General features: G+C 50.5%; 2 protein-coding genes across 3 annotated transcripts; one reads left to right on the top strand and one right to left on the bottom strand.

Annotated features, from left to right (window-relative positions):
- The first annotated feature begins 1,167 nt into the window (after nt 1-1,167).
- CYB561D1 (cytochrome b561 family member D1) lies at nt 1,168-3,472 on the top strand. Of its 2 annotated transcripts, none has more exons than XM_082833424.1 (3): nt 1,168-1,398; nt 1,932-1,969; nt 2,540-3,472. In XM_082833424.1, the coding sequence occupies exons 1-3, from the start codon at nt 1,251-1,253 to the stop codon at nt 3,041-3,043; spliced, it is 690 nt and encodes a 229-aa protein (XP_082689550.1). In that variant the 5' UTR covers nt 1,168-1,250; the 3' UTR covers nt 3,044-3,472. The 2 variants fall into 2 exon arrangements, with proteins under 2 accessions (XP_082689550.1, XP_082689549.1); XM_082833423.1 differs by having other exon boundaries at nt 1,932-1,993.
- Nucleotides 3,473-13,777: 10,305 nt separating this feature from the next.
- AMIGO1 (adhesion molecule with Ig like domain 1) lies at nt 13,778-15,259 on the bottom strand (the record flags this gene model as incomplete). The annotated part of the gene is made up of 1 exon (XM_082861060.1): nt 13,778-15,259. The coding sequence occupies one exon, from the start codon at nt 15,257-15,259 to the stop codon at nt 13,778-13,780; it is 1,482 nt and encodes a 493-aa protein (XP_082717186.1).
- Between the last annotated feature and the right edge of the window lie 8,085 nt (nt 15,260-23,344).

Below are 23,344 nucleotides of genomic sequence, written 5' to 3'. Positions count from 1 at the left end.
AAAATCTCTTACACTTGTATATTTTTGTCCTTTTAGTCTGTGGAAATGGCTGGGGGTTGTATCACCGGGGGAGTCTTAGGATGAGGAGGCATGTGGCTCAGAGCGAGCAAGGGGACTACAGTCCCACTGGGAAAGGAAACTTGATGGGGGAGGGGAGCCACACCTCTGGCTCTACTCTTGGATCTTGGCCTTGAAGGTCTGTGGATGTCCGCCTGTGGTCCTTTTCTGGTCTTCCAGCAGTCCTGCTCCTCCGTCCTGCCTCTGAATTTCTGCCTCAGTTTCTTCAGCCCTTTCTGTCTCTTACTAGTAGCCTTATTTTCTCAACCACTGGAGCTTGAGTTGGTAATTGCACTCAGGATGTCCCTGATTTCTGTGGGACAGCCTGGTTTTGGTCTTTCTCCATGGCCTGTGGGTTTACCCTTCAGGAAGGGGTACGGCCTCTCCCAGGTAGGCCTCCTTAAGCTGAACCACACCCTTTTTTGGAGGCAGGAAGGGAAAAGGTATCCTCACTTACAGAACTTCCCTTGGTGTGGGAGGCAGCAGCTGTGTGGGAGGCCCTAGCCCCTCAGGTTCGCCTGGCTCCCCAGGGCTGAGCAGATGGTGTGGAGGCGGCAAGGGCTGGGAGTGCCCTAGTTTTTCCATTTGTCTCATTGGGGACAACAGCTACTGTGCAGACAGGGGATACGACTGTTGCACGTCCCTCCTTTGGTCCTCAAACCTGAATTCACCAGGCACAGGGCACTAGTTTTTAGCCTTCTCCTGTCCTTTCAGTCTCCTTGCTTTTAGGCAGGGAGGGATCTTATTCCCTTAACAAAACAGAAGAAGAGGTGGCAGGAGAGAGTGGGCAACCAGGGAAATCCAGTATTTCTGGAAAACTGTTCAAAACACTGGTTTTACACTCTTGGTTCAGTATACCAAATCTGTGATTCGGGTGAAATAAGTTGTCGTAAATGTAGTTTCCACAGGCTATTTGAGACATAAGCCCCGTCAGCCCGGGTAGACATAAAGATACACATGAGTTGGGCAGAAGACACACGGTGGGCCCGGAGCTGTCCAGTCGCCTTCTGCCCTCGGGGCTCTCCAGGACGGATGCGCTTTCCCCCAGCCCCCAGAGGGCGCTGTGGACGAACCGCCGCATTGCCGGCGGCGTCCCGGGGAGGAGCCTCTCCCGCAGCCGAGGCCGCCTCCGCGATCGCAAACCCGGAAGACGTGCCCTGGCAGCTGGAAGTGTGGGGCGGCTGGGCACCGCCATGCAGTCCCTGGAGGTAGGTCTGGTTCCCGCTCCACAGAGGGAGCCGAGACTGACCCGGTGGCTGCGGAGAGGCAGTGGGATCTTGGCGCACCTGGTCGCTTTGGGCTTCACCATCTTTCTGACAGTGCTGTCCCGGCCAGGAACGAGTAAGTGTGCAAGGCGGGGCGGGGAAGGGGGCGGAGCCGAGATGCTGGAGGGGCAGCGCTTGGGAGCGCTAAGAGGCGTGGAGTGGGGACCCTAGCAGTGGATGGGCGGACTAGGGAGGGGTAGTAAGGGCGCGGTGGGGCGTGGCCCTGGGGGTGGTGCCTGGAAGGGTGGGGCTTTGGGAGATGGGAGGAGAGGAGGCGACTGAAGTGAATGGAACTCACTAGTTCATCATAAGCAAAGGCCCTCGTGGATGATACAAGTAAAGGAGGGATGCCAAGGTCTGTTCTAGGACTGGGCTGGTAGCTGCGAGGTGCTGAATGGGGAACGCAGGCCAAAGTGGTATGTTTGCCCTCTTGGTTACTCACCCTAAGGCCCTTTGGCTGCTCCACTTTGCCCGGAGTTCCTGATTACCCATTAGGGTTGGAGACACTCCTCTGACCTTTCCCCTCCAGCCAGACTCTTTGGGCTCCAGCCAGCCACAGGGGTAGAAACAACGGTGCCCAGTCGTCAGTCTGTTCTCTTTGATTCTTAGGTCTTTTCTCCTGGCACCCTGTATTCATGGCCTTGGCGGTGAGTTTGGGCTTCTTTCTGCAGGTGATTGGTTTGGATATGCCCCTAAGGAAGCATCCAGCCTTCAGAAGGCTTAGCCTTTCTGAGGCTCAGAGAGGTGGGGGGAAATGCCCAGGGCCCCATCTTTCCCTGCAACCTGTGAGATCAGGAAACATGGAGGGCTGGGCTGTAGGTAGTCAGGTGGTTTAAGGGGGTGGGAGGACATGGAAGATACCATTTTTTTCTCCATTAGGGCCTGAAAGGAGGAAGTGGAAGGGGTGCAATCCAGTTGCTCCCCACTCCCAAAGTTCAGGAGGAAGTTTAACATTTGCTGTTCCCATTGGTCAAGAAATGAGGGTCATTGTCTGTGGTGGAGGTGGGGGCATGATGTCAGCCTGAATGATGAGACTTCCGCTCTAGCATGGATTCCCAGTTCTGCCCACAAATGTGGACCTGTGTGGCAGGTGGTCCTGGTGGGAGTTCTTTAGCCCCCACCCTCTGTCCTCCTTGTTTGGATGTATGAGGGCACCTCTTTTTTCTTAGGCCTCCAAGCTGGGTCTGAGGCTCACTGGCCCTCTCCTGTGTTCACAGTTCTGCCTCTGCATGGCTGAGGCCATCCTACTCTTCTCGCCTGAGCACTCCCTGTTCTTCTTCTGCTCCCGAAAGGCCCGGATCCGACTCCATTGGGCGGGGCAGACCCTAGCCATCCTCTGTGCAGCCCTGGGCCTGGGCTTTATCATCTCCAGCAGGACCCGCAGTGAGCTGCCCCACCTGGTGTCCTGGCACAGCTGGGTAGGGACTCTGACATTGCTGGCCACTAGCGTCCAGGCACTGTGTGGGCTCTGCCTCCTCTGTCCCCGGGCAGCCAGGGTCTCAAGGGTGGCTCGCCTCAAGCTCTACCATCTGACATGTGGACTGGTGATCTACCTAATGGCTACGGTAACAGTGCTCCTGGGTATGCACTCTGTGTGGTTCCAGGCCCAGATCAAAGGTGCAGCCTGGTACCTGTGTCTGGCGCTGCCCCTCTATCCAGCCCTGGTAATCATGCACCAGATCTCCAGCTTCTACTTGCCAAGGAAGAAAATGGAAATGTGAATTCCTCCAAACTGTGAATCAAGATGGGACACTTGACTTGGACTTCAGTGGTTCCTTTGGTGACCTTCAGGGATCTACTTCAGAAGTGGTAGGGTTTTTGTATTTCTTAGCTGGGCTAGGGGCTGCAGAAACCCAAACTGCTGTTGCTGACAGATGACTCAGTGGGCCCAAATGGGGAAATGTATGGGGCGCAAGTGAAAGGTGATGGGGAGCTTGATCCTGAAGCCTCCACTCTTGATGGGAGACAGAAGTGTCGGGTGGTGGTGGTGATGGTACTGGCAGTCATTTCTTGCTTGCATGCCTGGTGAAAAGTTGGATTCCTGTAACTTATGAATGACAGCTATGGCTCTTTGGGTCACTTTGAGAAAGCAGTGTAGTGGAGAGAGCCAATGGGTCTTGTTTATGGGGTGTGGTCCTTGTACACGCTATTGTGGGACCTTATGCGAGTCACATGTCTCAGGACCTCAGTTTCCTCATCTGTGTAATTAGTGATTGTTTCTAAACAATTTCTCTTAACATTCAGTGTCTGTCAAGTTGATGTCACAGAACACCCTCCCAGGTCTGAACCGTGGGTTGGCCCACTCAGCAGACTCAGAGTGTAATTCTTACATTCATTGTCTCCTTACCCCTCTGGAGGGACAGGTCTGCTCTCGTGGCTTTTCAGGAATCTGTGCCGATTTGGCCCCTGCACCAGGGGACAAGGGGTCAGGCACTGTGGAGAGAAGGGGCCCAGGTGAGGGTCTCCAGAACATCAAGACAGTAAAGGCACTAAAGTCACTTTAAAACTTTTGGAGGAGCAAAAGGGCATTGGCTTAACTAAGCCTCGGCTGGGCTTCTTAGCCCAGCTAAGAACTTCCTTCAGCTCACTTCAGGATCTGGGCTTGAGGGCTGCGAGACATCCATTCTCAGTGGCTAAGTAGTCCTGAACATCTCATGTTTTGTCCTTCTTAGGGCTCAGGTCCTTGCCTGAGCACATAGCTTCGTGGAGCTCTTCCGAAGCTGTTAGAACAAAATAAGAGTCAAGGAAATGGGGCAGGGCTCTTCTGATCTAAGAGAAAACAAAGTGTCTCTGGTTCCCCTTCTCCCCTCGTCAGCTAAGCTTTCCTCAAGTGTCATCTCTTGCCAGCTCTTTGGCCCAGGACGGGGCTGAATTTGGTGCCAGCTGGCAAATGAGGGCTGGGCTCTCTTCCCTGCAGAGACCCCTCCTTGTTCCAAACTGAAAGTATCAGTAGTTCCCCAGACTGCCCTCGGTGATAAGGGCTGGCTGCTAGATTGGTTAACTGTCGTCTGGCTCAGTCGGGGAGCTGGGACCTCCATAGACCATGGCAAATACTGAAAATGGCTGAGCCAGGAAATTGGTGTTAAGGCTGGTAGAGAGAGCTCAGTGGGAACTCTGGGAGGCCTGGGGTGTAGGGCCTGGAGCTCTAGGTCCCAGGAGCAGGGGTAGATGTTCCTAGATAGCAATATTTTGGATATCTCAGGTCTTTAGAAGATTCAAGACCTCCTTTCTGGGTGGCTCAGAAGCAGGGAGGTTGGTATGATTCAACAGTACAGGAGTGAGAACTGCAGGGGCAGAGGGGTTCTCTGAGCGGACCTCGCTAGGATCCTCCCGGGTCAGGTGTCATCTCCTAGGAGCTCTCCAGACCCTGAGCATCTCAAGGGGGACCCCTGCTATGCAGAGGGTGATTGTTCCTGTCTTTTTCATTGCCCTCTCTCCCCTCTCCAACTCCTCAGTGTGTTCTGAACTTGGGAGAGATGGTTGCTGGGGCTGCATGAAGGAGATTCTCACTGAGGGTCGCTTTGATCAGGGAGCCCATCTCCCCTTGCCCACCACAGTCAGTGCTGGGAGTCTTACTCTGTCTATAGCAGGGTAGGAAGGCTGGGTGGGGTTCACCAGCTTGCTCTGGGAGCCAAGCAGGCAACACCATAAAGCCCGAGCCTGCCTGAGGTGTTGCCTCCTCCCAGGTGGTGCGGGGGCTGGTGAGCGGGCAGGCTGGCTGACAGCCGGCAGTTTGCGTGGGCAGTGCCAGCTGATGTCTATTCCCAGCCCTGGGAGGAAGGGGGAAGTCATTTATATTCCGCAGGAGGAAGGGGTCCCAGCTGTCACTTCTCTGACCGGTAGGCCTCGGGGGTGGGGGGGCAGAGGCACAGGGCAGAGAGGGGGGCACAGGTGGTCTCCTGCTTAGCCAGTATGATTGCAGTATAGGGAGGAGGTCGCCAGGAGGAGCCCTTCTTCCCAGCTGGCCAGATTGTAGGGGGACTTCCCTCCGCTCCCCTCCTTTCTCCTTCCATCACCACCTGCCCTCACATCCTGGGGCAGCAGCTGGGCAACCATTAGACCTCAGTGCCAGAGCACTCTTCCTCCAGCTGGGATCTCGGGGGCTGACGGCTGCATATGCCTCTTGCTTGTGTGTTTCCTCCTCCCTACACCCTCTATCCCCCCACCTCCCTGTATCTCCCCATCTGGGGTGTTATCTGGGCTCCTCAGGAGTGAGGCAGAGGCCTTGTGGGAGAAGCAAATGGCTGCCCTTTTGCCCTTGTCCCCTAACTAGGGAAAGCTGCTAGTAGCCAGCCTGTTTTGCCTTTTAAAAAAAAAAAGCCAGGGTGTTCAAGTTTTTTTAAATTCTGTGTCATTTGCACAAATTTGCATATCAAGCTCACTAAGTCCTGATTCCGAATATGATTACATTCAAACTCAGCCTTGAGGACATTAGAAATATAGATGCTTTTTGTATCTAAATCCAAATGGTAATAGGATCACCATTCTGGGTTCACGTACCACTCCAAAGCCCCCATCTTTCCCATAGCCACCGCTTTCCCACCCCAACACTTCCCCCCGCCCTGCCCCTGGCTGGGGGGTGGTGTTGAATGGCAGGAGCTCTGTCTGGGGAAGTCTCCCAGCCTCACCTTCTTGGCTTTTCAGCTGCATCGAAGGTAGGCTGCTATCTCTTGCCAGCCTGTGCCTCCTCTGTCCGCACCCTCTCACAGCGCAGACTACCTCTCCCCACTCCAACACTGGCCTGTCCCTTCCTTCTCATCGTCCCCACCCTTCCACCCCTGGGCATGGCTGCTGTGGGTCTTGTTTTTAAAACCTCACCGTGGGAGATCCAGGCATTCTTCCTGAGCCAGCTGGCTGCTATGCCTAGGCCCATTCGGAGTTAACAACAATCATTAGCTGAACAGTGCTGGGGCTTTTCAGCTCCAGATCTCTAAGCACTTGCAGGCTGAGTCAGCCAGCCCTCACCTTCCCCCTCTTCTTGGGCTGCAGAGGGAGGAGGGGTCAGGAGTCTCACTTCCCAGCCAAGCCTCATCCTTCCTCTGGGAGCGGGCCCTGAGCATCCTCTGAGTAAACTAATAAGGCCTTTTCACCTGACAAAGGTCAAGATGTAGGGAACGTAGTACATGCTCCACTGACACTGGTAGTGGTGGCTGTTGACCTTGAACCTCTAGTACCCCTGCCCTTCCTTCTGTTGACCTGTCTTGGCCTCCAGGGGACACCCCTGACTCCCTCAGCATTTCTGGTGGCCCTCTGCAGGCTTAGGGAGCAGGGAGGCGTCTGGTTCAGTGCTCCCGCTGCCCCTGCGTCTGGTTGGCATAAAGAGCCTACGTATCATGAAGTGAAAAGTGAATCGACCTGGGAGCTAGGAAACCTGCAGTCTGGGTTTACCCAGCTCCTAACACTGGTGTGGCCACAGGCAAATCACTTACTGCTTGACCTATCTCACAGGGATGTTGTGAGCGCTAGATGACAGAATGCTATGTTAACAGGCATTGGGAAGTTCAAAGCATTAAACAGATGTAAACAGGTGGTATTACGTGCTTGTCCTTATCTCTCTTTCACTCAACCTGGCTCTGGGTTTTATGCTTCTTTTAGGGAGGCAATAAACAGTTATGGATAATGATGCTTAGAGGACCCAAGTCTCTGAGAGGTTGTGTTGCTGGCCATCACTGGAGAACACAGACATTTCCTCCTAGATGCAAGGTCAGGAATGCCACCAAGGCTATGACTCTAGTGAAGCTTGCCCTGAGTGCTGCCAGCTAGTGCTTTCAAGTCACAGGGCTGATTGCAAATCTGGGAGTCAGTTATCCCCCAGGTCCAGCCTGAAGTTCCTGGAGCTGGTCTTAGTCTGGAGCTCCTGGTCACAAGTCTATCTAAATTTCTCCTACCTAATTCTGCTCTTCTGAGGGAAAGGCGGAGCACACAATCCAGGAAGGGAGGAGCAACAGCAATGGACACAACACTGCCACACCAATCCTCTGGTTTCCCCCATAGCCACAGGCTGCCTCAGGCCCTCACCCCGGCACAGCATGGAGGTAGGGAGCTGTGAGACACAACCCCTGGCTTGTTCACGGGTTTGTTTCTCCTTCCTTGTTTCAGGCTCTTGGAGTAGGATCACAGCCCCTTCCTCCTCAAAGGACTTTATTGGAATTAAAACACACACGCACACGCACACACACATACACACGCCATGAAAGCAGTTATGTTCAAATTAGAAGAAGGATACTTTCCATTCCATTGGTCTGAGAACAGCCAGCAGTCTGCCTGGAGTGGACACAGAGAGGCAGGCACCCCAGGAGTGCAGAGGCTTCAGTATTTGTTTTTTAATCTTGGTGGGTTTTATTTTATTTTATTTTTCTCTGTCCTGGGATCCAGGAATGAAACACTAGTCAGGCATTGCAGTCATGGCCTCAGCAAAGCATAGGCACAGAGAAGACACAGCTGAAAGGCAGGAGGATAGTGGCCCAGAACTGCTCTGGATGGTGGTTTGATGTAGACAGTCTCCAGCACTGGGCTAAGCTTAAAGCAGACAGATTTCCTCCATTCCCTCCAGTAAGACCGCCTTCTCCCTACCCACCCACCCACCCAGAAGGCTTGACTAAGTTACCGATGTGCAGGGAATAAGTTCCAGTTTTTAATCTACCTGCTATTAGAATTTCCCAGATTTTTTAAACCTCTGTTAAAAGCAGATTAAGCAGCTACTTCAGGCTAGTCTCTGGTACCAGAGGATTCAACTTTGTCTCATTGAGTATACATGAGAGGCCCCCAGCACCCCTCTCTTTAAAGCAGATTCCCACTTACCTCACAGTGCTTTCTAAGGATGCCCAAGACTGGGCTCGGCCTTTCTGCTTAGGTCCACGCCTAAAGCAAACTACGGCCAAGTGAAGGAGCAGTGGGAGGTGCAGGAAAAGCAGCACAAAGTTCTATCCAGCTACAGTGCTCCCCAACCTGTGTGCATGTTTGTATGGGCGTGCACATGCATACACCCCCCCCGCCCAACTTTGGGGTCAGTGACTCTCACCTTATGTGTATCAGTGCTGTAGGGCACCTAGAAGTTCCTGCAGGGCCTCATGTCCTAAAGGTTGGTTCTCTCCATGCCCTCTGTGATTGTGGGACTGTAACAAAGCCTATGTCTGACTGGAAGGCCTCAGGGCAGGAAAACACTTCATGTTTTCCACACAACAGTATATAAGCCTGATGAAAGGGCTTGACGTGGCAGCTGCTTTAGCTCTCCCCTCTGAAGCCTGGGGAGAGGAAGCATCCAGCATAGGCTCACTGTAGCCAGACCAGAAGAGCTAACCATACTACTGCATGGGCCTGAGACTTTCCTGCAGTGTGGGTGGGAAAAGTGACGCTTCACCAGCGGTTGCCCGGGAGACAAGATAAGGGGTACAAGAGCTACATCTGCAGAAAGGGAAGGAGTTTGAGAGATCAGATGGAAGAGAGACTAGGCTGGGCAATCCACTGAACTCCCATTTTCTGTTCTAAAAGGTAACCATCATACTAACCTCATCCATTCTCCTGCAGTGCCACCTAAGAGGAGCTAGGGGAAGAGCTGCAAAACATGGCAGACAAAACTGCACATCTTGGCCAGAACCTATGGAACTCCCTGGGGGCTTGGGGAAGGGGGGAGAAGGGGAGGGTTGAAGAGATGCAGCCACGGATTCCTTGGGATGATGGAGAAAGGAGTATCAAAACGTTTCAGGCACAGAGACAGGGCTTGGCACAGGCCAAAATACAGGGGAGAACTCTCAGTAGTCTTCCCCAGATCTGTTCTCTGTATCAGCTCACCCTCTTGGCTAAACTCAGCCATAGCAAAAACTGCTTTGGAAAGATTAAAAAATACTATATAAATGTAGACTCTAGGGGTGCTCTGGCATCAACATCTGTCATTGCATTGACTGCCAAGGTTGACTGGTCTGATGTGGCTGGCTGTGAGGTGTCTCCATCCCTCACCACTTTACTTGTTCCTCATGAAGAGAAAAAGACAGCTTTCCAGACAGAGGAGGACTGTCCTTTGGTCAAGATTTTATCAATGTAAGAAATTAGGTAATTATTCAAATTCTGATTCTTATTTTATTTTTTGACTGCACTGCATGACTTGCGGGATCTTAGTTCCTCAAGCAGGGATTGAACCCGTGCCCCCCTGTAGCGGAAGTGTGGAGTCCTAACCACTGGACCGCCAGGGAATTCTCCAAATTCTGATTCTTTTAGTTTCTCTTTTCCTTATACCATTTCCTCTTCCCTTGTGGAATCTACCATGACAATCCCCTACCAAGAGAGTAGCCAAAGAAACTGCATGTTCAGAGTTTAGTAGAATCCAGTCCAATTTCTGTTAAGCTGTCTTCTGTACCAAGAAAGTGGGGACCGCATTTCTGTGTTCTGTGCAATGCCTAGGACATATTACACTGTCAATGAATAATAACCTTCCTATTAAATTAATATACTTTAAGCCAAACTAAGATGGTTACCATTCACGACATGAACATATACCGGTAATAATCAAAATACTGTGAAACCGAGCTGCTCTCCCATCATTTCTTTTAACCCAGTCCAAGCATTTTTCCATGGTACAGTTTGCAGGCTTGATCCAGACTTTTAAGAGAACTCTTCAGGGAGACAACCCTCCTCCCCAGGGATCCAGAAAGCCGCCTTTATTTACAGGCTCTAGCCCCAAGTCATGGAATTTCTAAACTCTCTCTTGCTAAAGCGTCAGTGACATTTCTTTTGAGAATACCTGCCAGGTTGGCAAACTATGGTCTGCTGGCCAAAACCAACCTGCTGCCTGGTTTTGTATGGTCTGTGAGCTAGTAAGAGTTTGTGCATTTTTAAATGGTTAAAAAACCTCAAATACATGTTACAATGATATGGCAATTGCATTTTAATGTCCATAAATAAAGTTTTACTGGAACAGAGCCACAGTCATTCATTTGTGTGCTGTCTGTGGCTGCCTTCCTGCCACAACGGTACAGCTGAGTAGTTGTAACAGAGACTATATGGGCTGCGAAGCTGAACACGTTTCCTGTCTGGCTGTTTACAGAAAAGGTTGGCTGACCCCTGGTCCATCTTAATGCCTAGATGTGGATTTAACCCATGCCCTTATAACAGCATTTAACTCTTCTCCCCCTAGACAGGCCACACCCTTCTGAGGTCCAGTGAACCCCAGCCACAGGCTGAAAAGATAAATAAACCAGTCACAGACTATGCCAGAACAGAGACTCAAGCCAGGTTTAATGATCATTGTCTAGTTTTCAGAGCCCAGAGGCTCCAAGGTTTGCCAGCCTGAGAGTACATAAGTGGGAAGACTAGGATCCTGGACATGGGGAGGCCTGCTTGCTCCGCCAGCAGGGCTACGAGGAAGTACAAAGGTAAGGACACACGGAAAACTGGAATCAGTTGGCTTTACTCTCCCCAGCTGGGGTATACCTGCTCCTGGCTCCTTCCTAGGAGCCTCATAAATACAGGCAAAGGAAAAAAATCACAAATAATCACACAGACAGATTGTACAGCCCTGTCGTACTGTCTCCAGGGACACCTGCTTCCTGGGAGACACGTCTGGTTTATGGGAGTTGGGGTGATGGCTCGACCTTTATAACCAGAGCTAGCAGTTTCCTACAGGGGGTTCTACTGAGCTTACATACGCTGAGTACCCGATCCCCCAGGTAGAAAGCTACCTTTGGGTTCTATCGACTGAAACCATGGGAGGAGGCTCATCACTTCAGTCTCTTGGTGGGGCAGCCATGCACGTCTACCAGTCTCTCAAACCGGTAGGTACTGGCCAACCTAGTGGATACAGTGGGGAGACTTAGATCCTTAGGGCCTTTTATTGATATTATGCCCTAAACTGGGTACGATTTATGAAGCAAATGGCCCTCCTAGTCCTCAGGAACTCAGCTAGAAGGCCCCAGAAGACCCACTTCATTTGACATTCACTTTAAAGATTTTCAGAGCCCCAGATGGTGCCTAGAGGGGAAGCAGCAGTATGGAGGTGAGATTTTTCCCCGATTCCCTGGTAAGTCTGAGGAGGGAGTCCTGGTTCCTATAGCTTCAGTATCAGAATCTTCAGAAGTCTCTGAAATATAACCAGACAACTTTTTCCTCCTGCCCCTGTCTTACCAGGGCAGTTAACACAGGAAGAGCAACTTACAGCTCCCTGGTCCCCTGCCAGTGTTCTGGGTCTGTCAATGACCTAGTTCTACATTTATTTCTCACATATATCATCTTTAATCCAAGGAAGGTTTCTGAGGGGTCTGAAGAGCCAGCTAGCTCCTCATCACCCCTCCTCTCAAGATCTTCAACCTGTAGTTCTCCTAACTCCAGCCTTTGCTGAGAAGTTATTCAGTGTTGTGGAGATGTGGGTGAAGCTTCAGGCCGTTCAGAAATCTAAAGTACAAAAGTTTGTATTTGTGGAGCCTGGCATGGTCACTGTCTCTCCTACAGGGCAAGAAAGTTGTGTGCATGAAGTTGTGCACATGGGTGGAAACCACTCTAGAAGTGGACGTTAGTGGGGACTGAAGACTCACTGTCTTGATGGAAGTCAAGGTGCTGGGGTGCATGCAGACCTATAAGCATGCATCCCTATGAGCATGCAAGTACTTGAGGGAAATGCTGCACCTCTCTTGACAAAACTAGGTTACTAATAAAGGATGGACAGCAGTCTTGACATCCCAGGAACAGACAAGAAGCAGACGTTGAGTTCCAGTCCCCTCCCCGAATCTTAATAGGCAGTGGGAGTTAGGCCCTCCTAGCAAGCAGCTTTCACCCGCAGGTAAGTGACACTTCTTGGAACCTAAAGAGAGATCAGAAAACTAGAAGATCTGGAGAACTTCCGATGGAAGGAGACTTGGTGAGAGAGAGGGGAGAGACTGAAAAGACCAACGTCAGAGAACGTTTTCACCTTGGCCCTGCTCGTCCCCTTGCCAAAGCTCTGAGCAACCAACTCCCAGGGCCTGCAGTAGAGTCAAAGGGAGTTGTCGTCTCTATACCCAAAGTATCCTGCAACTGGGTTGGAATGGAACGTTGGGCCTGTTCTTAAGTTCCTTGGGCCTGACAACCACAACTGCACAGACCTCTGGCTGACAGGGTCTCCTTTTCAAAGTTTAGTGCCACTGACTGTCTGTTACAAGACTGCCTGGAACCTCGTGGAGAGGGCAAAACTTAGCCACACTCCAAATTGCCATTCTTCTGTGGCAGAGACCACTCAATTCCATCTCCTCGGATGATGAGATCCCATGCTTTGGCCTTGCAGCAGGGCTGAGATCTCTAAGAGAGGAGCAAAGTGGCTTTGTCAACACAGAAGCGATACATACCCGGCCCCCTCCATCCCCGAGCCCAATCTAACCCAGCTGGGGCCAGACTTTCCCGGACTCCTTCCTTTGCAGAGCAGCATATTAGGGAACACTCAGAATCCCACCTGAACTTGACCAGGAGACTGAATGAAGAGATGGCATACACAAAAAATCAGGTAGGTCCAGCTGGATGCTACATAATAGAGGCTGATTTACCCTCCTCCTCCTAGTGCAAAGAGGCCCCCATCCCACGTCTGTGGCAGGCATCCGCAGAAGCTCTGCTTTCAGCACCCTCCACCCTGGTGCTACACACAGGTGCTGGGAATCAAACGCTAACCAAGGGTTTCACCAACCAGGGAATTAGCCAATCTGGAGTTTATCCCCCATCTCCAAGTTCTGTGCTGGCACCTATGCTGTGACAGGGACCCCTCGGTTCATGTTGTACCCCTCTGTACCACTGGTCCCAGGACAAGGCACAGATACCACATCTCACATTGTTGCTGTATCTGACAGGCAACAGGCCAGGCTCCTGCAAAGAACCATCCACCCAGGGCTCATCCAGAAAGAGGAAGGCATTAGTGGGAAGTCTTACAGCGGCTTTGGGGAGTGTTACTGATTAAGGTCTCAGCCTTTTCCTGCCTCATTTTTCCAAAGGTTTCCAATTTCCCCAGCTGTGAAGTGTGACTTCCCGGTCAAAGATAACATAGCTTTCCCCCAACATGGCTGCTGTGGAAGCTCCCGCCAGCACACACAACATCGCAGGTGTGGGTGGGCAGAGATCGGAAAAAAATGATTTTTTTTTTTCCAAATAATTTTCTCTTAAGGAGCTATGGATGACCTCAAAAAAGTTTAAGGAATCCGCTCTTCCTCCCACCCCTTCCTCATTCCCACCAGCTCAGATACACTCCTCTTCTTCCACCACATTGAGAACTGTCAGGGCTCTGGATAGGGTGTAGCATTTGCCTGAGAATTAGCATATCCATATTTGAAAATCATGGCAGCCACACCCTGCTTGGGGTCTTGCCTGTTGCTGTAACCGTGACCAATTCCCTTGAGTTCGGGGGGAGCCCACTCCCTTGGGCAGCTAGCCCTCTCTTCCATCCCCTCATATCCTTCAGGGGTGCATTACCTCTCCTGGGGCAGAATCTCCCCACCAACCCATCCTGCTCACACCACAATGGGCGTATCAGAGAAGACCGAGCTGACTGATTCTGGATCTGACATCCTCCGCTGGCCCTTGCCTGTCGCCTCAGGCACCGGCAGGGTGTTGCCTGGCTTGAGCTTGCCATTCTGACCCTGCCCGGGTCCAGCAGGTTCCAGGAAGGCCACCCGCTGGTCAAAACCATCATCCTTGTCCCCGCCAGCCATAGGATCGTGGTTGGGTGTGGTACTAAGCATGGAAGAGCTGAGGCTGTCTCCTTGATGGCTGGAAGGCTTCTCGACACCCCGGCACCAGCAGCGGCAAGGGGTGAGGTACAGGTATATGAGGACCAGGACCACACTGAGGATACAGCCCACGAGGGTGGTATAGGCTGTGTTGAGGGTGTCATGGTGTCCGTGCAAGGTGAAATTGTATACTTTCAACTCCACAGACAGTGTCTCATTGAAAGCCTCCCCCACGGCATAGCAGGTATACACGCCCCCATCCTCGACCTGCACCCGCCGGAAATGAAGACTGCCATCCTTGGACACCGTCACTGTGCTGTTGGCCACCTCATCTAGCACCCGTTCATTGCTTGGTGTCACCCACACCTTGGTCATCCCCTGCTGCTTGGTGTCACACTTGATGGTCAAGGTGTCACCCAGGTGGGCCTCCCAGGCACGTTCCTTGTACTCGCTGCAATTGAGGAAACTCAGACTGAAGACATTGTGCAGCTTCTTGGAGCTCATGCAGTACAGGTCCTCCTGAAAGTCCATCACGGAGCTCAGCTGCCGGTACTGCCAGTGGGAAAAGAGCTGGTAGAGCTCACAGTCGCAGTGTAGCGGATTGTTGTGCAGGTACAGCCCATTCTTGATCCAGGCGGGCAGCTTCTGCAGGTCGGGCAATGGTAAGTTCTTTAGCTTGTTGGAGGAGAGGTCCAGGAGCGTTAGTTTGGGTAGCTTGGCTCCTTCCTTGACCAGTTCCAGAGGGAAGCGGGAGATCTGGTTCTGGCTCAAGTAGAGTTTCTGCAGCTGGACCACGTCGTCGAAGGCGCAGCGGTCAACTGCCATAATGTGGTTATTGTAGAGCAGCAGCACCTCCAGCGCCTGCAGTTCACTGAACAGGAACTCGTCCAGGGTACGCAGCTGGTTGGAGGAGAGGTCCAGGTAGCGCAGGTTGGGTACTGGGGAAAAGGCCTCAGAGGAGATGAAGTTCAGCTGGTTGTGGCTCAGCAGCAGGGAGTGCAGGTGGGTCAGGCGCGTGGGGGTCCACTCGGCCCGCAGGCGGCTCAGGTTGTTGTGGCTGAGGTCCAGGAGCGCCGTGTAGCTGGGCAAGGAGTGGGGCACGTTGGGCAGCTGCTGCTTGGAGCAGCTGAGGATGTTGCTGGCACACAGGCAGGCGGCTGGACAGCTAACCAAGGGACGGCCAGCTCTGGCCTCCTCAAAGAGGAGCAGGAACAAGGACAGCAGCAGGAGCCAGAGGCCTCGCAGGTCACACTGGGGTTGCATAGTGTCACTGGGGAGGGCGAGGAAGGCCACAAGGAAGATCTGGGAGGAAGTCACCCGGGCATGTTCTGGTGGGGTAAGGAAGGGTCACTTTCACCATCGGCTTAAGAGAAAGAGGATGGGTTTGTGGTCACCGGGGCCTCTGGCAGGAAGGACCGACTCTCCTGCCTTCCCCTCTTCTCCCCCACCCCCCCACCCCGCGGCCCCATCCCCGTTGGGCTAGAAGAGAAAGGAAGAGATGCTGGGTAGTTCCCAAGCACTGTGCAGGCGGTGAGCTCAAAATACTGGGACCGAGGAGGAGGTGGGCACAAGGGCCTGCTGCGCTAGGGTCACAGGAGCGGAGGATGGGGATCGCCGGGGCGTCAGGGACTGTTGGGGTTACAGGGATTGCAGAGCCCGGGTCTGGAGGCAGGGTCAGTAGGGCCTTTGGGGAGGAGCTGAAGGAAGGTCGACGGGGCACAGGCTGGGTATGGCGAGCCCTAACCGGGCTGAGGGGCCCCGGGGCCTGTCGGGGCGGGCTCCCCCCGCGGGACCTCTGCTCACTGCACCTGCTCGGCGAGGACGTGTCTCAGCCCATGGCGGGTCCGGGAGCTCCGTCGCGGCCTCCCCTGGCGGCGCCTCACCGGCCGGCCTGCCGCGGCGCCCGCCTTTCGCGGGGGCCCGCGCCCGGCAACATCGCCTCCCGGGGACTTGCCGGGCTCCGCTCCGCTCCCCCCGCGCCGCAGCCTCGACCGCTGCGCCGTCGGAGCCCCCAGACCACGGCCACCGTCTCCGGGTCCGCTGGGCCGGCGTGCAGCGGTGCTGGGAGCGGGAGGCGCCGCGATCCGAGCGCTGGGAGCGGCGTGGGGGCAGCGAACACCGCGCGCGCGCCCGTCACCGCCGCCGAGCCTGGGGGCGCGTGCGCGCGGCGGGGGCGGGGCGCACGTGCGTGTGTTTGTGTCGGAGCCCGACTGGCGGACCGGCGGTCGCGCGCCGCTCATTCCTTCTCAGAAAGTGTTGGGACCTGGCGAGGAAAACTGTCGGGAGGAGAGCTCTGGCCCCTTAGTTCCCCAATTACTTCTTCCACCTTCTTCCAGCCCCTTCACCACCCCATCCTTCTACCTACCAAAACCTCTCTCCGGAAAAGTAGGTCTAACTGAAGTGAATTCGCTGCAACTGGCTCTGGGCCAAGATGCGTCACATGTCTTCTAATTTTACAAATTAGAGAAATCTGGTTCAGCTCCCGGCTCTTAATGTTGGCGGGAAATTCATTAGTCACGTTCTGAGGTTCCTCCTTCCCCTCTCTCTAGGTCTGTGAAGTTCCAACATTTGGGGGAAAGATTTGGACAAGGGCCTTTATTTTTCAGTCTTGATGCTATTGTTCCACGACTCTTGGGGTACCACTGAAAGGGTACAGCTCCACAGCCTACAAGCTGGATGGGCAGGAGTAGGGGTAAGGGAGGATCTTTGGTGCAAGCACAGACACCCTGTGAGGCAACTCTCTTGCTCTCTTTCTCACACACACACACACACCCCGACTGCATACAAGCCAGGGACAAGTTTCCATTCCTGGAAACTCCAAAATCCTTCCCAGCCTGGGGGAAATCATTCATCCCTTAAGTCTGGCACTTGCCCTCTTCCTAAACCAGTATCAGCTCTTTCCCCTCCCCTTATGGAGCAATTCCAGCATAGTTTCTCTGCTACCTAATCCTCAAAATGAAGGGGGCGGGGGCGTGTCTTCTTTAGGGTGGTCCCTGAAACACCAAGAAGCTGTTAATCAGTGTGTGTTTTGGGGGTTGGGCATGGGAATAAGGGGATGTGAGAAGAGCCTAGACCTTATAATTCAAGACTAGCTGTTCTTGAGATGGTAGACCCTGAGGGAGAAATTACCTCTTTATTTTTTCTAGTTTCTTACAACAGCAAGAACAAGACTGAAATTAATGTCTCAATATATTAGCCTGCTAAGAGTTTTCAAAAGAAAGAATTTATATGTCATGTTTTACCATGGATTTAAGGGAATGTATTATCTCTTCAAGGGGTATTAGCATGTTAACCCTATGCACAGTGTGAAAAGGTCTTTCCTGTTTATTTCAGGCATCAGTGATAATGTAGGGAGGGTATTCAGGGTGTGGGAAATTCTGAAATCACATTGCATCAGTTCTTTATTGCGGTATAACAAATTGCCCCAAATTCAGTGGTTTAATACAAGAATATACATTTATTGTCTTTCACAGTTTCTGTTGGTCAGAGATTCAGGAGCAGCTTGAAAGGCAGTTCTGGCTTGGCAGTTGCAAACAAATGGAGCTACAGTCAATGGAAGGCTTGATTGGGGCTGGAGAATCAACTTCCACAGAGGCTCAGTTACATGGGTCACTCCTGACTGGCCGGCTGTTGGCCGGAGAGCTTGGCTCCTCGCTGTAGAGGTCTCTCCACAAGACTGAGTGTCCTCACAGCACGGTAGTTGACTTCCCTCAGAGCAAGAGATTCAAGAGACAGCAAGGCAGAGGTCACCCTGACCTAGCTTTATGAGGTCACACCTGTCACCTCCACTTTGGTCACATGGACCAGCCCTGATTCAGTATGGGAGGAAACTACACAAAGTTATGAATACCAGGAGGAGATGATCTTTGGGGACCACTTTGGAGACTGGCTATCACACACATCATCTCTGAAATCACATCTATTTTTCAATTTTAAAAAATGTCATACATACACAAGAGAAAATAATACTCTGAATGCCCATATACCCATCATCCATAGTCAATAATTATCAAGGGAATTCCATCGTTTTGTTTTGTACAGATGCTCTTCCCACCGCACCCCCATCCACATATCCTGTACTGACTCTCCTTAGACTCAGTGTTCCAGGCTCTCTCCCTTCTCTCACTTCCCCCTTTCTGCTATGCTTAAGGGATGGATAAGAGACAGATACAAAGAAAGAAGCCCCCTTATGCTGGACACCGGTCTCAGATGCAGGTATCTGCAATTGAAGAGGTCACCACAGATATGGTTCTCAGTCAATCCTTTTTTTTTTTTTTTTTAATTTTCAGGTCATTCAGAAATAACCTTGCCATTTTCAGATTTTAATGTGCATACAGATCACCTGGGGATATTGTTAACATGCAGATTCTGAATCCGTAGGTCTAGGGTGGGACCTGAAATTCTGCGTTTCTAACAAGCTAATAAAGTGATGCAGGCACTGCTGATCCACAGGCCACACTTTGAGTACCAAGGGTCTAGAGCTGTGCTGTCCAAGTCAGTAGCCACTAGCTACACGTGGCTATTTAACTTAATTAAAATTAAATAGCATTCCATTGTAAAGCAATTATACTCCAATAAAGAAGTTAAAAACAATTAAATAGCATTATAAATCACTTCCTTAGTGGCCCTAGCCACGTTTCCAGTGCTCAGTAGCCATATTTGGCCAGCTACCCTTTTGAACATAATCATGGAAAGTTCCACTGGATGGCCCTGGTATAAAGAATTGACTCATGATAATTCTCCTGCAGATGTTTTCTAGACCAGAACAACCATCTATTAATTTACAACAAAAAGAGGACCTTGGCAGGATAAATAGCAACAGGTTATTTATAGTGGGTGTTTATTTCCTCTTGCTGCAGTGGATCAACCCAGTGTTCCTAAATACAATTTGAAAGATTGTTTGGTCAGCTCAGCATCTGAGCAAAAAAGGCTGGATATGTATTTCAGGTTATGAGACGGGATAAATTGCTTTTCTCCATACTAGAAGTACTTTTTTTTTCTTTTTCAATAACTAGTACTCATCACTTCAGTCAGAGCTGGAGGAAAGCACCCTGTTAGGAAGCTACCTTTTTAAAAAAAAAAAATTAATTTATTTATTTTTGGTTGCGTTGGATCTTCGTTGCTGCGCGTGGGCTTTCTCTAGTTGCAGCGAATGGGGGCTACTCTTCATTGCGGCGCTCAGGCTTCTCATTGCGGTGGCTTCTCTTGTTGTGGAGCACGGGCTCTAGGCACACGGGCTCTAGGCACACATTTTGGGGATCAAATGAGGTAACAGGTGTGAAAGTACTTTATTATTTATAAGTATTATCTTTTTAAAAACCTGGTTTTCTCCATGAGAGTTAGGAGATCTCCTGATCTTTTTTTTTTTTTGGCTGCGTTGGGCCTTTGTTGCTGTGCGCGGGCTTCTGTAGTTGCAGAGGGCAGGGGCTACTTTTCGTTGCGGCGCGAGGGTTTCAGTAGTTGTGGCACGCGGGTTCAGTAGTTGTGGTGCACGGACTTAGTTGCTCTGCCGCATGTGGGATCTTCTCGGACCAGGGCTTGAACCCGTGTCCCCTGCATTGGCAGGTAGATTCTTAACCACTGTGCCACCAGGGAAGCCCTGATCCCCTGGTCTTGATGTCGACATATGTACAGATCACCTTGCACAACTGTCTGCCTTGTTCCCACATTCTAGGGTATTGCCTGTTTAGAACATTCACTCATGTTTTCAAGCTCTCACTCTCTGTGCTATCTTTTAAAATTTAAAAATATTTACAAATTTAAAATAAAAATTTAAATTAAAAAATTTAAATTTTAAAAATATTCTGCATTTTATGGAGAACTTCAGTGGTATTACTACTATCAGCACAGTCTTTGTAGTTCTTAGAGTATCTCCAAAAGAGTGGGCTCCAAAATGAAGCTATTTCTGGGAGGGGTAGCAATAAAGATGACTGCTTTGTTAAGTATTGCTTAAAGGGTTGAAATTGAAGCCCTTACCATTGGGTTGAGCTGTTTCTATACCTAGCAGTTCACCTATGTTTCCATTTTTAGTTTGTTCCTGAAGGTGCTCAGTCTGGAGGATTCCTGTTGCCATCCTCCCACCTCCACTCCATAAACCATCACTCATTTCACTGATCCTTTTAACCTTTTAACTTGCCTTTTAGTATGCTCACCCATTATTTACTGTCCAGGAGACCAATATGTCCTCTTTTTTGGACAACTGACATCCAACTCCCTCTTTGCTGCTCCTTACTCTTTTCCACTTCAACCCTGCACACTTTCTGGAAGCTCCACTTGACCTGCAGGAACCACAAGCATGTGGATACTAACCAGGGGCAGAAGATGAATCACTGCTGTGGGTGGAGGGGTGCCATTGACACCCTTCAGTGTCTTGTTCAATCTGCAGCGCATGCTCTTGGTCAGGGTTATTCTGCTTCCTTAGAGGTGATCATTCCTGATGGCTCAATCATGAACACTTTCTTGGCTTTTGACACCCACATATGGACATCTCAAAATAGTCCTGCACTGAGTCATCAGATAGATGTGGCTTTGAAATATTGCTGACAAATAAATTCATGGCTCAAAACGTTATTTTAGCCTTTAGCGGTGGGGTTCCCCCACCTCAGTCAGCCTGCAGCTGGCTGGACATCCAGAGATGGAAGACTTTTGTTCCAAAGCATTTGACGAATAAGACTACCCTGGAGCTCCTGCCTGTGAGTCTGAATAACCAGGAGGTCCTCCAAAATGAGTTTGGTGTTTTTTCATTAAGAAGTTTTGTCAAAGTTTTGATATTTTCTTTTCCTGTACACGCAACCCTCTCTTTTGATTTTGAAAGACTTTATATCTAAAATTAAAATTTAGCTAACGTGAGACTTCTAAGCTAGTTCATATCGTATGAATCCTTGACTAGTTTGTATTGTATTTGGAGAGTTAATATCCAGTATAGGGATTCAGCACTTTTATGATTTTATAAAGGATTATAGTTAAACTAAAGGTTAAACTTGTAGTTAAGGATTTTTCTCACTTATCTAAGGCCATTTGACTAACATGACTAACTCTTTGAATTAATAGATATTTTCCCTCGAATCATACTTTTTGAGTCCTTACCTATTCATTTATGTTTCTTTTTTTGACTGCGCAGCATGCCGGATCTTAGTTCCCTGACCAGGGATAGAACCCATGCCCCCTGCAGTGGAAGCGCAGAGTCTTAACCATTGGACTGCCAGGGAAGTCCCTATTCATTTCTGTTTGAAGTTTCTACTCTTTGACCACTTATACAGTTCTTAGCCTATTCTCAGGCTAATCATAATGTCAGCTGGTCTGGACCTTACCTATGATGAGAGAACTTTAGACTACTAGTGTTGGAAGATACCTTAGCAGTCAAGTTCACAAGCTGGGTCATGGCAGAACTGAGTCAGCCTGGAGAAGGAGTGTAACTTTGTGGTTAAGACCATAGTCTCTGGAGCCAGGCTCCTTGGGATCAAATCCTGGCTCTGCCACTCACCAGGTGACCCGAGCCAATTAATTACTTAAACTGTAAAATGGGCATAAAATATCTACCTAATGGAATTGTTGTAAGTATTTAATAAGTTCATGTACAGAGTCTCTAGCATGTGGTAGGCACTCTGTAAATGTGGGGAGGTAGGAGTGGGCTGTGCCCTTCATCCTTGTTTAGGGTTCTTTTCAATGCAGGGTTATTTTCCAGGAGTTCTTTTCCAGGAGTAGTGCAAAGCATACAGAACTGGGGGAAAGCTGCTGAGGTTATGGGCATAGCAGAGTTCTAAGTGTTGATGAATGGGAGGCTAGGATTAGGAAGCCACAGTAGAGGCTGAAGGAGTGAGGCGGCCAGTAGTAGATCAGTCAGCTTATATGAGTTTCATGAGGGTACACCCCAGACCAGCAGGAAGGGCAAGGTCTGGCTCCCCAGACCAGGCAGCAGTTCCTGTAGAAACATGGGCAAAGGAGCTCCTGCTGTACTCAGTTTGGGTCAGACGATAACTGGTGTATCAAGTTCATTCCTGGGCAGCTCATTTACAGTCAGGAGCACAGCCAGAGGTAGTTGATGGAGTGGTAACAGTCCAGTAATCATACAATAATGCATTCTCTCACAAATATCTGTTGAGCCCCTAGGGCCGACCACTGTGTTTTATGCCTTGGGGTAAGGCTGGGTGGAGTGAGATGCAAACATGCTTTATAGAAATAGTTTCTTCCCTCTAGAACCTGTGTGGATTCCATTTAACGAATCTCTACCAATTGTCTATTATGTTCAGGCCTCTATGTAGTGGTGTGGCCTTTGTGACCCAGCAGAAAGAGCATTGGACTGAGTGTTGAGAGAGCTGGATTCTAGTCTCACCCCTGACATCAATTATCTGTATGACTGTGGATAAGTTATTCTGGGTCTCAGTTTTTTTTTTTTGCGGTATGTGGGCCTCTCACTGCTGTGGCCTCTCCCGTTGCAGAGCACAGGCTCCAGACGCACAGGCTCAGCGGCCATGGCTCACGGGCCCAGCCGCTCCACAGCATGTGGGATCTTCCCGGACCGGGGCACGAACCCGTGTCCCCTGCATCGGCAGGCGGACTCTCAACCACTGCGCCACCAGGGAAGCCCTGGGTCTCAGTTTTATCACAGATAAAATGGACGTTATGATAACTGCCCTATTTAAAGTACAAATTCCAGAGCCCCTGATCCACTGAATCAGAATTTTTACGGGAGGAGTCTGAGAAGCATTTTGATCATCAAGGCAGTTGGGAAACACTACCCTGTAGGGCAATGTTTTCTTTGTGTGCACTTCAGACTACCTACATCAGAATCTCCAAGGAACTTGTTTTAAAAATGGATTTCAAGGCCCAACCCAGACTTGCTTAGAACCTCTAGAGATGGGGGTTTGGGAATCTGTATTTAGGGTGAAGCTAGGTGATTCTTTGTATCCCACCCCCAAATTTGAGAACCACTATTCTAGGATTTTTGTGAGGATTTAATGAGAATGTATGTGAATACTTACTTTGGTAGTCATATATGAGGGATAACTTAGCAATGAGGACCTTTTACTTTGGGAGGAAGCCATAATAACCACTTCTGAAAGTTGAAGCGTTGTGTATTAGTCAGACTCTTTGGAACTGCAAAGAAGAGTCCTACCCAATAGGTTTCAGGGAGAGAAGGTTATTGCAGGACCCTGCAGAAGTGTATTGTAACTAGGGAGTTGCGTTATTAGCTGTAGTCACTATAAGCCCAGTGCCTTCAAGGCTAGGAGAACTGAAAAAGTGGTTTGAAGTGGCAGAAAGAGGCTTGCAACCCAGAAGTTACCCACCTTCTGTGGGTACCAGCAGGATGTTTATTTCCCCAGGAAGAGTCTTTGAATGAGTCAAATT

This window comes from Leucopleurus acutus (assembly GCF_964270905.1).
Source record: "Leucopleurus acutus genome assembly, chromosome: 2".
NCBI lineage: Eukaryota > Metazoa > Chordata > Mammalia > Artiodactyla > Delphinidae > Leucopleurus > Leucopleurus acutus.
The sequence above is the reverse complement of the archived record's forward strand: the minus strand, read 5'-3'. Positions and strand labels throughout refer to the sequence as shown.